Here is a 14092-nt window from a genome sequence, read left to right on the forward strand (position 1 = left end):
TATTCTTTTCTTCTTTTTTGGGTGTCTGGGTGCCAGATGACCGGGATAAAGCTCGTATTAATTACATATTATTCAACAATAAAATCCTTTTGACAGTTCCTTTTGATGACAAGGAGTCACTCTAATTAAGTTAATCCTTGCAAAAGGATCAGCTGTGTGCTTGGCACCTAACCAGAGGGGCCAATTTCTCCCAATCTGTCCCTATTACCTAAAGCGAGAGTGAATGTGATCAGTCGCTTGCATTTAGGAAACAATCGCAAGCAGACTGTGCTGTCAGGATTCATTAATTGCCATCATTAGCATCACAGTTTTGAATCCGTAACACCTTCTTAAGCCGGGATCAATTCTTTGTTTCACTTAAGCAGGATGAGGGATCCTATGATTACAGAGCAGGGATCCCTGACATTGTAAATGAAGGCAGGTACTATACTTTCATTACATCTGCCTTTATTATGCAGTGCACAGCAGCAGTACATTAGATTAACCCATAAACATAGACATCCTTAAAGGATACAGTTCTGCTAAATTACTAAAGCAGATATAGTTTTGGATTGGGTGTAGCTTCAAATATTGGTGCAGGGTAGGGCTGGATGAAGTAGCATCAATGGGCACTGCAATTAAGTTTTAATGTTAATTTGGATGTACACAAACACACACAGACAATAGACAATTTAGTGATATGTTTCAGTGTGTGGTCTGTAAAGTTTTCCTCCAAGATTGAGCTCTTCATGAATGGACAAATTCTAGAACCACTGACACAAATAAAGGTGATACCTGGGAATACTTATAGATAATGGTATTTTGCAGATAATGTATTGGGTAGACCACTGTGATTCACTATTTACAGAACCCTTTGGGGTGTGTATGAATTGCAAATGCATAGCCATTTGTACTCAGATGATTCTCAAGTGAATCTTATTTGTGTAATTGCATGACATTTCAGTATATAATGTATTTTCATTCATCATTCATTTTTTTTCAAGGCTCTTCATATCTCTGATCCTGGGAGGTATTCATTTGACTACAGAAAGGAGAAATGCCATTGACTGGAGCAACACATCAACTATTAAAAGTGTGAGCTACTCTTTTATTAATACAAACTGTAAATGAATCTGCTGGGCAGAATATAAAGCTGTGACAGTCTTACTAATTAACAGTTAGTCAATAAATATATCTACCAGGACAATACCAGTACAGATAAGGTAATGCACACTAAATAAGCATAGAACCACTTACTAAAAAGCCAATATCTTTTGACATTTTAAAAGCTACTGTATTTACAGAGATTACAAAAACAAAGACCAAATGTGTTCTGCTACAATTTTGTAACAGAACAACTGTCCGTATCCTGACACAAATCAATGAATGACAAAGAATCAACATGTGCAATTGACAGGGATTCAACTGAAGTGTATTCCCTGCTGCTGATTGCAATTAATACCTACTGACAAGAACAATGATTCAACACTTCCTTTTCATAAAAAGGCAATTAGTGTTGCCTCTTTTATGTGACTTGTAAAGATCACGGTTCTGAATTTTAAGTGGCCATAGGTGAACTTTGGTGTTACTAGCAGCAGGGGATTTCATTAATTTTTTCGATCACATAATTCTTATGTTTTGTGTTTCATGTCAGTTCAGTGCGCAGAGCACTTCAGTTTTCTCAAGAGGTAAAAGGATGTTGCTCATATTGGAGAAACAATGAGAGATGTCAATTACTATTTATGTTTCTGTGCTTTATTTACATGTTATTATCAGTGGAAATAAATTAAATATTGCAGAACATGTTCAAAGCACAGGTTATATGTATTACTTGTTATGAACTTCTCTTATTGTGGAAAAACACAGAAATCAACATTGAAGTATGGAAGACAGCACAGCACAATTGTTTATTATAGTAAAACTCAGACAACTACATTTAAACATATGCAATCTACTAAATAATACAAATAATAATAAAATTATGCAATCTGAATTTTTCATCAAGATGTAGATTTCAAGAATGAAAGCTCACATGTATAAAATAAAAGCTTCTGGATCTGTTTTAGTTTGAAATGTATGGGTACTTAAACAAGCAACTATACAAATACTAAATTACTGCACAATATCAATACAATATTGATTGAATTGAACCTGTAGTTCAGTCCTATTTCGCATCTCCTTTACTGGTTAGGGGGCATATTTTTAAGGATTTTTAATAATATTAGGTTAAGGACCAGTTGATTTAGAAAATGAACAGTGGAATTCAAGTTAATATCCCCCCTTAGATTTGTATAAAATGAGTGGTAAACCTCTAACAGCATATAATGATCCCACCTTATTTGAGTAGTATGAACAGGGGAATGGTGTATCGGTGAGCAATGTTAATTAATTTATTACGCAATTTCAATATACATCTAAATGCAACAAAACAAGTGCATTCACTTTATATATACACACACACATACACACACACACACACACACACACACACATAACGGCCATACTCATTACCTGCATTTATAAAGTAATTATCCTGCTATAGGACTGGCCTCTTTTTAAAAACAACAATAAGCGGGTAAACAGTAATTTCAAATAAACCCATAAGTATCATTATGACAATTTCCCAATTACAAACATGTTACGTTAGATACGTAAAGAGCCAGCACTGCAAGTAGTGCGTGTCCGACTTACGCAAAAACAACCCAGTGCTAGAGCGCTGCTGAACGGAACCCTTGCGTACGCCGGGAACGTGAGACACTGTTGTGTGACTGTTCTCTAAGCCCGCTATGACACGTTTTGGTTCGTTAGCTTTATTTGTGTGTTCACTTTGGAGTTGATATTGCATACTTGTTTTATTACCAAAGATTATTTTTAGTCTATATTTACACCGATTTTCATTAAATAGTGGCACAGGTTTGACACTATTTTGCATCACAGGCCTGAAATTGTTAAATAACTCAGTGTTCATGTTGAATCTGACCTGTGGAATCAGTTCATTCACACTTTTTTATTATGATTTATTCGCTCCCCTTGGTAAAACAAAAAATCTGAATTTAGTCAACTGTATCCAGCCTGTCTTATAATAAGGTGCAAGAAAGAAAAAGATTAAAACAGGTGCTAGAAACCCACTGACAATAAATTAAAAATGTGAAGCGAATGGAACAGATGAACAGGAAACATGGGACATCTATATTGAAATAGCCTCTGCGTATCTATCACTTACTTTGTTTTACATGTAAAATATAGCATAATACCTCCAAGCCATTTATTATTATTATTATTATTATTATTATTATTATTATTATTATTATTATTATTATGTTTATTTCTTGGCAGACACCCTTATCCAGGGCGACTTACAACATAAGTGCAAAAATACAGAGAAGTACAAGGCATCAATCATTACAAATTCAACTTAGCTAAAACATAGCAATTCAAAATACATTTTACAGATTCCAATTTATAATTTACACAAGTTTTAAGATAAAGTGTGCTGCTTTTCGTCTGAATAGTGGCCCATAAAGTAATTAACTTTTTTCATACACAAAATAAGTAGATTTATTATTATTATTATTTTACAAAAAAATATTCTGTTCCTCCCACTGTTGCATGAAATTGTCTTGTAAATGGATGTATTACAGCAGCACAATAGCCCACTGGCCAAAGGAATGAGCCATTTTATGATTTTAACAACTTTGTGGAATTCCTTATTCTAATATATTATAACACTGTTCTAATTAATATAACATTATATTTTCTTTCAGAGAATTGATAACAGCGGCCACACGACTTTCTCTACGCAATCTGGTTAAGAAAGTAGTAGAAACTTTCAAGCAAATGCATTTTGAGCCGCTAGCTGCCAATGGCGCCCCCAGCAGACGCTGCTTTGCAACTACAGACTGAAGAGCAGTGCGGGACCTGCTGGTAGGATTACTGTCAAAGATCTTGCCGAGAGACTGGTTCCCGTTTTGATTAATGTTATTAATGTATTAATTCACGTTTTTTTAATGATTAAGCATCACAATGTAAGTAATTCTGAATCAAAAGTTAAGAATTTGTACATATAGTGACATGTTGTACATATAGAATATATGATTAAATAAGCAATGTTTGTTACTTTGCACTCTAAACATAATACGTGTTTGTTCTTAAATTAATAAATAAAATTACCCAAAACTAGTAATAAATACAAATAAAAAATGCAAATAAAACAAACCATGTCTGTTATACAGGTAATTCTTAGTAATATACAATATTTGTTAGCAATTGCTAGGGATGTAAAATGTAAAAGTAAATCTATTTACTATTTATTATTATTTATATACTACTTATGTTCAGTAAACAAAACAAATGTTGTTTAATATAATAATTGAAGTTACTTAAAAAGTCAACAATGCACTCCACAATAATTTTTTATTAATAACTGATAAAAAATGCAAGTAATCCAGTTACTTGGTTTAAGCAATCCTGATAGAACAAGTACATTTGCAGTAATGAAAAAATATGAAAAATTAATACCAGTAGTTCGTAGTAATATGCAAATTAATGTTTTAAAAATACAAAGTAATGTATTTTTGTGATGCTTTTATACAATTTGTTTGAAGTTTATATGAAGCTGTCATGTTTCCGGACGATGCATATTAAGAGTAAGAGATCGAAAAACGAGCTGCAGGGCTTCCAGCACCGGCGCTAATAAAGCTGCGTGTTCACAGCGAGGCTGGATTCCGAGACGAGCCTCCATCGCGCCCCCTGCTGGACCCACTCGAAACCACACCGCGGGGCTTCCTCTGCGCATGCGCCCCGCGCTGTACCGCGGCAAGGCGGAGACGGGAAGAATGACTTGGCGTTTTATATTTATGACAAAGCAGTGTTTGGTGTTGCAATAAAAACCTGTAATGAGCCGAGTGGAAAGCGGCTGTAAAAGAGTCATCGGCCTCCTGACTGTAGTGACTGTCTTGCTGGCTGCTGTGCTGCACCGTCTGGAGAACTGGGACCCGAGCGCTGCGCCCAGGTACCGTGCGACATGTGTGTGTGTGTGTGTGTAAACTGCGACATGTGTGTGTGTGTGTGTGTAAACTGCGACATGTGTGTGTGTGTAAACTGCGACATGTGTGTGTGTGTAAACTGCGACATGTGTGTGTGTGTGTGTGTAAACTGCGACATGTGTGTGTGTGTAAACTGCGACATGTGTGTGTGTGTGTGTAAACTGCGACATGTGTGTGTGTGTAAACTGCGACATGTGTGTGTGTGTGTGTGTGTAAACTGCGACATGTGTGTGTGTGTAAACTGCGACATGTGTGTGTGTGTGTGTAAACTGCGACATGTGTGTGTGTGTGTAAACTGCGACGTGTGTGTGTGTGTGTGTGTAAACTGCGACATGTGTGTGTGTGTGTGTAAACTGCGACATGTGTGTGTGTGTGTAAACTGCGACGTGTGTGTGTGTGTGTAAACTGCGACATGTGTGTGTAAAGCGACATCTCTGTATATTAAGCTGTGCGGCGTGTATATGTGTGTGTGTGTGTGTGTGTGTGTGTGTGTGTGTGTGCGCGCATCAGAAAGTGACAAATCTGTGTATCAAACCAAGATGCGCAGAGAAACCGCGGCGCGTTTGTCGTGCGGCTGTAACCCAGTTCTTCCCACGAAAACGTCGCGGATTAATACCAGCAAATGCGTGGCCCGCGTCCGCACATGTGCCTGCTGTGCAAACGGCACATACGGACTTTTACGAGAACTAGTTGAGGACATGTGCACGAATCTGGCCTAAATTGCGGCCTAAATGTCCCGTATTTCCGCATGTGTCCTGTGACGTGGGGTTTTCGGTGCGGGCGGAATGTCGCTGTTGCTGCATAATATTCATCATCATCTTCATCATCATGTCTCAGCATGGCCCACGATATGCAGGCCCTGCAGGAGCGCTTCACACAGAGGCGCCGGAGCTGCTTCGTGCTGGGCGCCTCCGGGGAGACGGGCCGGGCTCTGCTCCGGGAGCTGCTGCAGCGCCGGCTCTTCTCCAGGGTCACCCTGATCGGCCGCCGCAAGATGACCTTTGAAGACCAAGCCTATGAGAACCTGGTGAGACAAGGTGTGGGATGAGCTTCCTGCACCAAAGCGCCCCTTCATGTCCATTACAGGCCTGTACAAGTATAGTCTGCATATGAGGAGGCTTTTCTTCTTCTCTTTGATCATCACTGATTGACTGGTTCATTGAAAGCGTGCACCATACATATTAGTGTTAGTTGTGTTACTACTTAATTCAATAAAATGAATCTAGTTGGCCAGGCTTATTTGCTCTGGATTTCTTTTTAGGTCAACATATTTTAGAATGACAGTATATTTTACAACCACGGGCCCTGGCTCACGCTGTGTTATTATCCACCACACAATCAACAGGTTGTAAAAGAGAGAGAGTAACCAATGCCATGCTGGATTCTGTATCTTTGGCCAGGTTCAGGAGGTGGTTGATTTCGAAAAGCTTGATGACTTTGCCTCTGCGTTCGAAGGTCACGATGTCGGTTTCTGCTGCTTGGGAACAACCAAAGCCAAAGCTGGAACGGTAAGTTTATAGGTTATCAAAAGCCAACCCGAGATGAAATGAATTCACTACAGGAGCACCTTAATAAATATCCCGTCGCCCACATGACTTTGGGGTTTGTTTATTACATTTACATTTGAATCCCTGATTTATCTGCGCAAGTCAACATCTTTTAACATCATTCCATCTATAAAACTTACTTACAGGGCCTCATTATTATTTTTTAACAGTTGATTGGGTTATTATGTTTATTGTCATTATTACGAAGTGACAAATGAGTTTCGAGGGCTGAGTTTTTCACCACAAAAGCATTAGGTTAATAATATTCTCCTTTTCAGTATGTTAACATAACCATTCATGCAGTAAAGCAAAGCTGCATCTTTTAAATCAGTTTTTCCCCCCTTTTTTCCCTGCACAGAGGTAAAAAAAGCAGGACATTTAAATCGAGTTTAATAATCTGAACCACCATTTAGTTCTCATGGCCGGCTATAGAGGTAGAGTGAAGTCTCCTGCCGCAGCGGCGTCCGAGTTAAAGAAAAACTGTGTGAAAGTGTTTCCCTTTCACCTCCGCGCTGGCCGTTGTTTGTGTCTGGCTGCCGTGGAATAGTGTGTTACACATTGTCCCGAGAAGAAGGATGTAGTGTCAGCCGCAGAGCGCTTTACCCCGAACTGGCATTGTGTGTCGAGTCGTGAAGCGTATTATTGCTGGTGTATTTGAAGTTTTAAAGTGCTGAAAACGGATTCACATACATACTCATTACCTCTTTAGAAATTGTCAGGGAACACAAGACAGTCATTGTAGTTTTTTTTTCTCTTTTTCTTCTCTTTCTTTCACCTTTTAAAGCCGCTGGAATTCCTGAACTCGGAAGATGTGAAAATTCTTTGGGGCGCGGAGTCTATTTGTTGCTCATAAAACAATATTTAGGTTGATGTGGGGCAGGGTGTGCGTCACCTCTCTGAATAGAGCCCATTGATACCGGATGATGGGGCTAGCGTGGGGCTATGGGGTGGTAGCGTGGGTGCTTGTGTATCGGGGAGGGGTTGTCAGTTGTTAGTAGGAGTGGTAGAAAAGGGGCCGCCAGCGTCCTGTGCTTGGGTTAGCATTGAGGCGATTTAACTGCATAATCGGATTGAAAGTGAGCCTCGGTATTTATGTCAGTTCACATTTCATCAAATGGTCGCAGTGAATTGGAGTCGACAGTACAGAGGGCTAATCCAGAACTAAAGCCAAAATAATTAGGGGCTTGGTTTAATCCACTCCTCATTATACAGGCCTTGAATAACATTAAAATGAGGCAACGCTTTCTGTGGGAGGCTAACGTCCAAAATTTCAAATGCACCAATGAGGGTGTGTGTAGGATTGTGTCAGTGCTTCAGTACTATACACTTTAAAAGATAAATCATAATAATGAAAGAAGCAAAAAGTAGACTATAGTAGTGAATTTAGTGGAATTTAGTGGAAGTGGAAAATAACCTTCTGAGGAAAATGAACGCTGGTGTCAATCAGTTCCTGACACTAGTTTTTTTTGGAGGGAAAAATTAAATATTTGTTTTTTGTAATCTTTATGTTCATAAAATTACATAATGATCAAATTTTCCTTTGAAGTTGTGTTGCAGTGGATCAGAACATTCAGTGGAGGAAAGTGTTTTTCAGAAAACCAATTTTCTGATTCAGTTTTAGTGTGATTAATATTGGTGTACATATATAAAAAATACAGAGCTGCATATATGACAGTGGCACATGGCAGGGTTTCTTACAGTAACACTAACTTTTCTCTGCACAACAGGAGGGTTTCATACGCGTTGATCACGATTATGTTTTGAAGTCGGCACAACTTGCAAAAGCTGGAGGATGTTCGCACTTCAGTCTGGAATCTTCCAAAGGGGCGGATAAAACCAGCTCCTTTCTCTACTTGAAAGTAAAGGTATGCATCGTTTTTATTTGATAAAGCCTTAAAGTTAGGAGACAATATCGCTTCCTTTTAAACAGATGTGTTTATATAAAGCGATGGTGAAATAGAAGCATTCCCAGGTTGTTGATATCTTTACGTATGAAAAAAAACATAATCTGTTTTTGAGGGACCAAAAGTGTCTTTCATTATTTTAATTAAAGAACATAAAGGTTATTCACAGTCAATTGTACAAATTCTGTTTATCTCGCTGAAGGTGTCTTGTAGAACTATTTCTCTACATTTATTTTCTCACCCTATCTTTGCGTTTCAATGTATTATTGGTATGGCTATTATTACATTACTGGCCTTAATCTCTCACTGAACGTTTATGCTGCTACGTCTTTGCAGGGCCAGGTTGAGGCCGATATCGAGGAGCTTGGCTTCGACCGATTCTCTGTCTTCAGACCTGCGTAAGTGATCTGTCACAACGTATTAGATCATAATTCCTCTAACATTTGTATGATGAGTTTTGAGTGGCTTAAATAGTGAATACTGTTTTCCAATTAACATATGTATGTATGTAATTTAATAATCTTGACAACACAACATGAGATATTTTACTTTAAAACTTAAAACCTTCTCCTCGGTGGTGATATTCCTGAGAAAAGTTAAATGAACTGTGATTTCTGAGATGAAAGAAGAATTGTAAGAGTTTAAACTTGAGGTGCATTACCTAAAGTATATTCCTTCCTTGCCAAAAACACGTTGAATATGAAGAGATTTGTTTAATAAAAGCAAACAAACTGACAAACAAACTGATCATACTGTGAACATCGAGGTGAACAATACACGGGTTTAATCTGTCATTTCTTTACTTTACTTTCTAACACAGTGTTTTTTACACACAGGGTCCTCCTCGTTGACAGACAGGAATCCCGGCCGTCAGAGTGGTTAGCCAGGAAGTTTCTGGCTCCCGTTTCTTATTTTTTTCCCACTGCAATGTCAATTCCCATCACATCCGTCGCCAGATCCATGGTCGTCAATGCATTAGTTGGAGGAGAGAAAAAGGTAGAAATACTAGAAAACAAGGATATCTATAACCTTGCCAAACTTGGCGAAAATAAAAGCCAAAAGTAATGAAAATGTGCAAAGGTCCCGACGTGGCAATGCGCGGTCTACTGCTGACGGTTAATCTCATGGAGTCATTCCTGTTTCTGTAATCAGTCCAAAATTAAACATCTGAAAAGGATCAAGCTTCGTTCAAAATGTATAAATTCTTCTCTCTTTCTTTTATATTTTCTTAAGACGCTGAGCATGCTTTTAAACACACGGATACAAGTTTTTCTGTTGCCTGGGGAGGGAATGATAGCATTTTTAAATCTACTACTACAGTCAAATGAATTTTCTTTAATGGGGAATGCCTTAATTGGTGTGATTATTGATCATACTTATTAGTATATATAATTCCATCACACAGTGTTCTTTCTACAAATGCATATATTTTTTGTGTAAATCATGTTTTTATGTATCAAGAATATAAAAGTATATCAGTCATGTATTTTAAAGGGTTTTTATTTAAGCGGGTACATTTTTTATGAACTGTTGATGTGTATAAAACCAAATAAAAGTGCGATGTGTTATGTGTACTTGTCATGATGTGCTGTTTTATTAGACAGTGATGTTTGTTATAGTATTATTTCTATTTTTAAGTGTGTGATTTGGCATAATTCATAATGGGAAATGCATGCATGCTTTCTTGTGCTGTCTCAGATAGTGATAGAACTTCATTTGAGATAGAAATGGGTTCACAGTCTTTTTTTTTTATAGTTAAAATTACTTTTGTAAGTACACGCATTGAGAAACTAAGCATAGGCTGAGACGAATATAGTCAAGAAATAATAAATTGGGTAGTTAATGAAAAACAAGTGAGCACCAGCTAAGAGATGGTCTCAGAGGACACGAATATAAGATGCTTTGTCGTATTTTTGTTTGGGGTATTTCTGGATACAAGTCCTTCAGTGTCTACATTAGCCTTTTTTGGCTCATCCAAACAAAGTGTGTCAATTCGCTGTGGCATAATCATGGCTCCTTACCCTACAGCTTTGCCCAAAAACTCCTCATTTATTCTGCATGTTCTTGTAAAACATCAGAATGCAGGGCTGTGCCAGTGGACTGCAAGTGGGAGTTGATTGCTTTAAAACACTAAAAAATGTACCCACACTGGGTTAAGATATCTCTTGTGCCTTAAAGGTCAGCTGCACATTCTTGAAAAACTATGAACAAAGCTATTTTCTTAAGTTTATCGAGTCCTGGAGCTCTGTTTTAAAGGGGAAACTCACAGTGCCTAAATGATTGGTTTAGACACGTGCTCATGTTATTAGGGGTGTATAAGCAAGTCTGTGATTGTTCCGTTTCATTCATCTTTTAAAACTTAAAACCTTTGCCTGTATTACAATCATGGCTACTGTACATACCCAAATCTTCAGTGTCTCCAGACTTGGGTTCAGGATGTTTCAACGCTTACATTTGTTCCACAACACTTGTGCACTTGCAGAAAAGACAACATCTACAAAAGCACAGGATCTGTCTTCCCGGCAGCAGCTCAGGTTATAAAGCGTCGGTGGTAGTCTGTGCACTTGGCTCTGCGTTCACCTGGACACAGATGAGACAGGATTTTAAAGTAGTCTGGAAATACATCAACAATTTAATCTGGCATTCTTTACACAATTGCCTGATGCACTGCAATAAATACATTGACTGAAGACTCATAACACATTTGTATTCATCTTCATTACTATAGGGTCTGCGATAGAAGTGCGACAGACTTTCTCACTTACTGGGTGTTGGGAAAAAGGGCTACTAAGAGGATAGGTACTTACTGGTGTCATTCAATGCTCCATACAGCCCAGTCCTTTTTTGGCACTGAAATGCAGTATCACTGTTCAGAAGTAAGATTTAAAGTATCTGAATATACTAGATCTGCATGTGACAGAACTTCTTGCAGGATATATTACTGGATATGTATTATTGTTATGGTAGTATGCAGGGTGATATCAGTGAGAGGCTGTAATGGAGGTGGTAATAGTATGTAGGTTAGCATCAGAAATAGTATGTAAGTAGTAGCAGTAGAAAATAATGATTTTGTATTTTATACAAATTGACATTGAAAAGCAGCGCCACACTGCGGTAGAAACGCGGAAGTGCAGGCACTGGTGACGTGTTGTGACCCGGAAGCAGCTTCTCTTTGGAAACCGAGCGGATCCATCATGGCGCAGCACAGCGGTAAACACGTGAAAGTGTCGGGACAAAAAAATACATTACAAATGATTGCGGTCGCGCCGTAACAATAGGGAAAATAATGCGGTATTTTGACTCGAGTTTGCAGTAAAGCATACAGTAACTGCAGTAATTGTTAAAAACAAGTTAAAATCCGCTTTCTTCACTGCAGCATCACAATGTATCATGTTTGTTGGTACTAAAAATGTTTTATTGGCTGTAAACTACATTTCTGCCAGTTGTTGTATATTTCACTCTCGTACTGTAGCCCTATGGTCGTTGTTTTACACATGTTGTTCAGTCACAGTGCACACAGGAGGGATTTAAAGGGCTGTAATAGCGCAGTCTCTGTATGAATGACTTGTTCGTCATGTCTGCTCTGCTCTGTTGAAGGTGTGGACGAGGCAGCTGCGGACGGGATGCCGGATCTGTCGGGCAGTGAGGACGAGGAGGACCTCTGGGAGGATGAAGAGTGTGACAGCGGGCTCAGGGTCTGCTGTCTGTTCTGTGACAGGTACAAACACGGGCTTATGTGGTCTAGTCCGTGACTGACATGAGCAACTTTTATATTGAGTTTCCACATGTCACACAGTATACACACGCATACAAGACACTGACTTATTTTCTACATAGTCTTTAAGGGAAATGTCTGTTTGTGGTTGCAGTTAACCATAACTCCTAACTATTTTTGAAATACCAGCCAAATAATGAAAAGGTGAGCCCAGTGCATTTGAATCTTAATTATAGTTAGACTCTAATACATAGCAAACTTTGCATACATGAACAGGCTTTGAAGAAATGCATTTAAAACAAAACAAAAAATACATTTGGCAAGAGCAATATTAATAACTGAAAATCAACAACCCACATTATTGCATGTTTATATCTTCTGCTGAAATGTATTGAAGTTTGACAAATGTGCACTACAAATATTGTATAATGTATATTATGATGCGCTACTTGTAGGTGTAAATATCTGTTAAGGGACATCCACTTACGCTGGACAATTTCAGTTTCTTAATACTTCCTTGTGTACTTATTATATGCTTGAATATAATATAGAATGCAGCACTCTCCATGTGATCTTAAACTAAGATTTAAACTGCTTTTCACAATGGATTGAGTTATTTCATTAATTACTGCACCAAAATAGCCCAGTGGTCAATGCAATTAGGCATTTTGAAAATGTACCATGGGTTGGCCCTTATGTGGAGTGACATTCTGACTGTTTTTGACACTGTACTAAGAGACATGGTTTCTAATTTCCTTCTAACATACAAACTTGTTATTCCTTTCACTTGTTTTTAGTTCATTAAATTCCAGCCAGGATGTCTTCTCTCACTGCCAGCAGGAACACCACATTGACCTGGCCAGTGTAGTGCAGACACACAGTAAGACATCTGAATGTTAATTCAACCATGAATCCTGACTGTTTTTTGTAAATGTTTTAATGTTACATTGCCTTGTCTGATATCCACCTTTATTAAAGCATTTTTGATTACCTTTGCTTCCTTACAGAACTGGACGACTATGGCTATATAAAGTTCATAAACTACATCAGGTCCACGGTAAGTGTCTTGGACTTAAAAAAAATAATGATTCGGTTCGTAGCTTTGCAAAGAAGTCTTCCCTTTTCCATTCAGGATACAGGAAGAGCTTTGTGATCACTGCCATCCTAGTGTCGTCACATCCGTGCAATACAGTGTTTTCTGTGCGTCTTAATATTCGCTGTTATGTACAAGATTTTGTTTTCGGTTTATTTTTTCGAGTTTATTATTAAGATCAAGAACCAAGCTGTCTGTGGTGGTTGTGGTAAAGTGTAGTCTGTTATCTTCTTCCTAATGTGACTGAAAGCATCTTTTTTGTTTTCTTTGTAGAAATGCAGTGCAGAGAGTTTAAAGTCAATCTGTGGAGCCGTTCCCTGGCAGAGCGATGAATACATGAAACCAGCTGTGCAAGATGACCCTCTGCTTCAGATCGGTATTTGCCATCTCTTTGTTATTGTTATTTAATCATTTTCTCAATGCATTTATCCAAGCACGTTCACGAGGGTTACATTTAGCTGCATAGTCCACTCTGCACTCATCAGGGTTTATACTCGGGCAAATCTTATACAGCTAAACATCTTTTTAAATAGTTTTTATAGTGTGTTTTGTAACTTATTTTGAATGTGTAATGCTTTTGTCCTGTATTGTGTGAGTAAAAATGTTTTTGAGAAGCTACTGTCCTATTTATCACCTACAAAGACGGTCATTTGATTATTGCTTTAATTCTACACTGGAAATGTATTTGAATTGTAATTAAAACAGTCAGAAGTATATATCCTTAGACACAAAACTGAAAAATAGATCGATTCATGTGCTGCTAAGTGCCAGGCCAACGCTCCGAGCTACATCCTGCATCTGCGTGATTT

General features: G+C 38.2%; 2 protein-coding genes across 2 annotated transcripts in view; both read left to right on the plus strand.

The window, feature by feature from the left end:
- Positions 1–4774: 4774 nt before the first annotated feature.
- Positions 4775–10049, plus strand: htatip2 (HIV-1 Tat interactive protein 2). Its single transcript, XM_066700529.1, has 6 exons — positions 4775–4990; positions 5862–6051; positions 6425–6532; positions 8299–8436; positions 8812–8873; positions 9312–10049. Exons 1-6 carry the CDS (start codon positions 4875–4877, stop codon positions 9538–9540), a joined length of 843 nt encoding a protein of 280 aa, XP_066556626.1. The 5' UTR covers positions 4775–4874; the 3' UTR covers positions 9541–10049.
- A 1563-nt stretch (positions 10050–11612) lies between these two features.
- prmt3 (protein arginine methyltransferase 3) overlaps positions 11613–14092 on the plus strand; it is a 41185-nt gene continuing 38705 nt past the window's right edge. The window contains exons 1-5 of the mRNA XM_066700530.1: positions 11613–11685; positions 12073–12193; positions 12988–13070; positions 13198–13247; positions 13557–13659. Coding sequence (XP_066556627.1) covers positions 11670–11685; positions 12073–12193; positions 12988–13070; positions 13198–13247; positions 13557–13659 — 373 coding nt within the window. The 5' untranslated portion in view covers positions 11613–11669. The remainder of the gene's footprint in view (positions 11686–12072; positions 12194–12987; positions 13071–13197; positions 13248–13556; positions 13660–14092) is intronic.

Source organism: Amia ocellicauda, chromosome 4, assembly GCF_036373705.1.
Source record: "Amia ocellicauda isolate fAmiCal2 chromosome 4, fAmiCal2.hap1, whole genome shotgun sequence".
NCBI classification, from domain to species: Eukaryota; Metazoa; Chordata; class Actinopteri; order Amiiformes; family Amiidae; genus Amia; species Amia ocellicauda.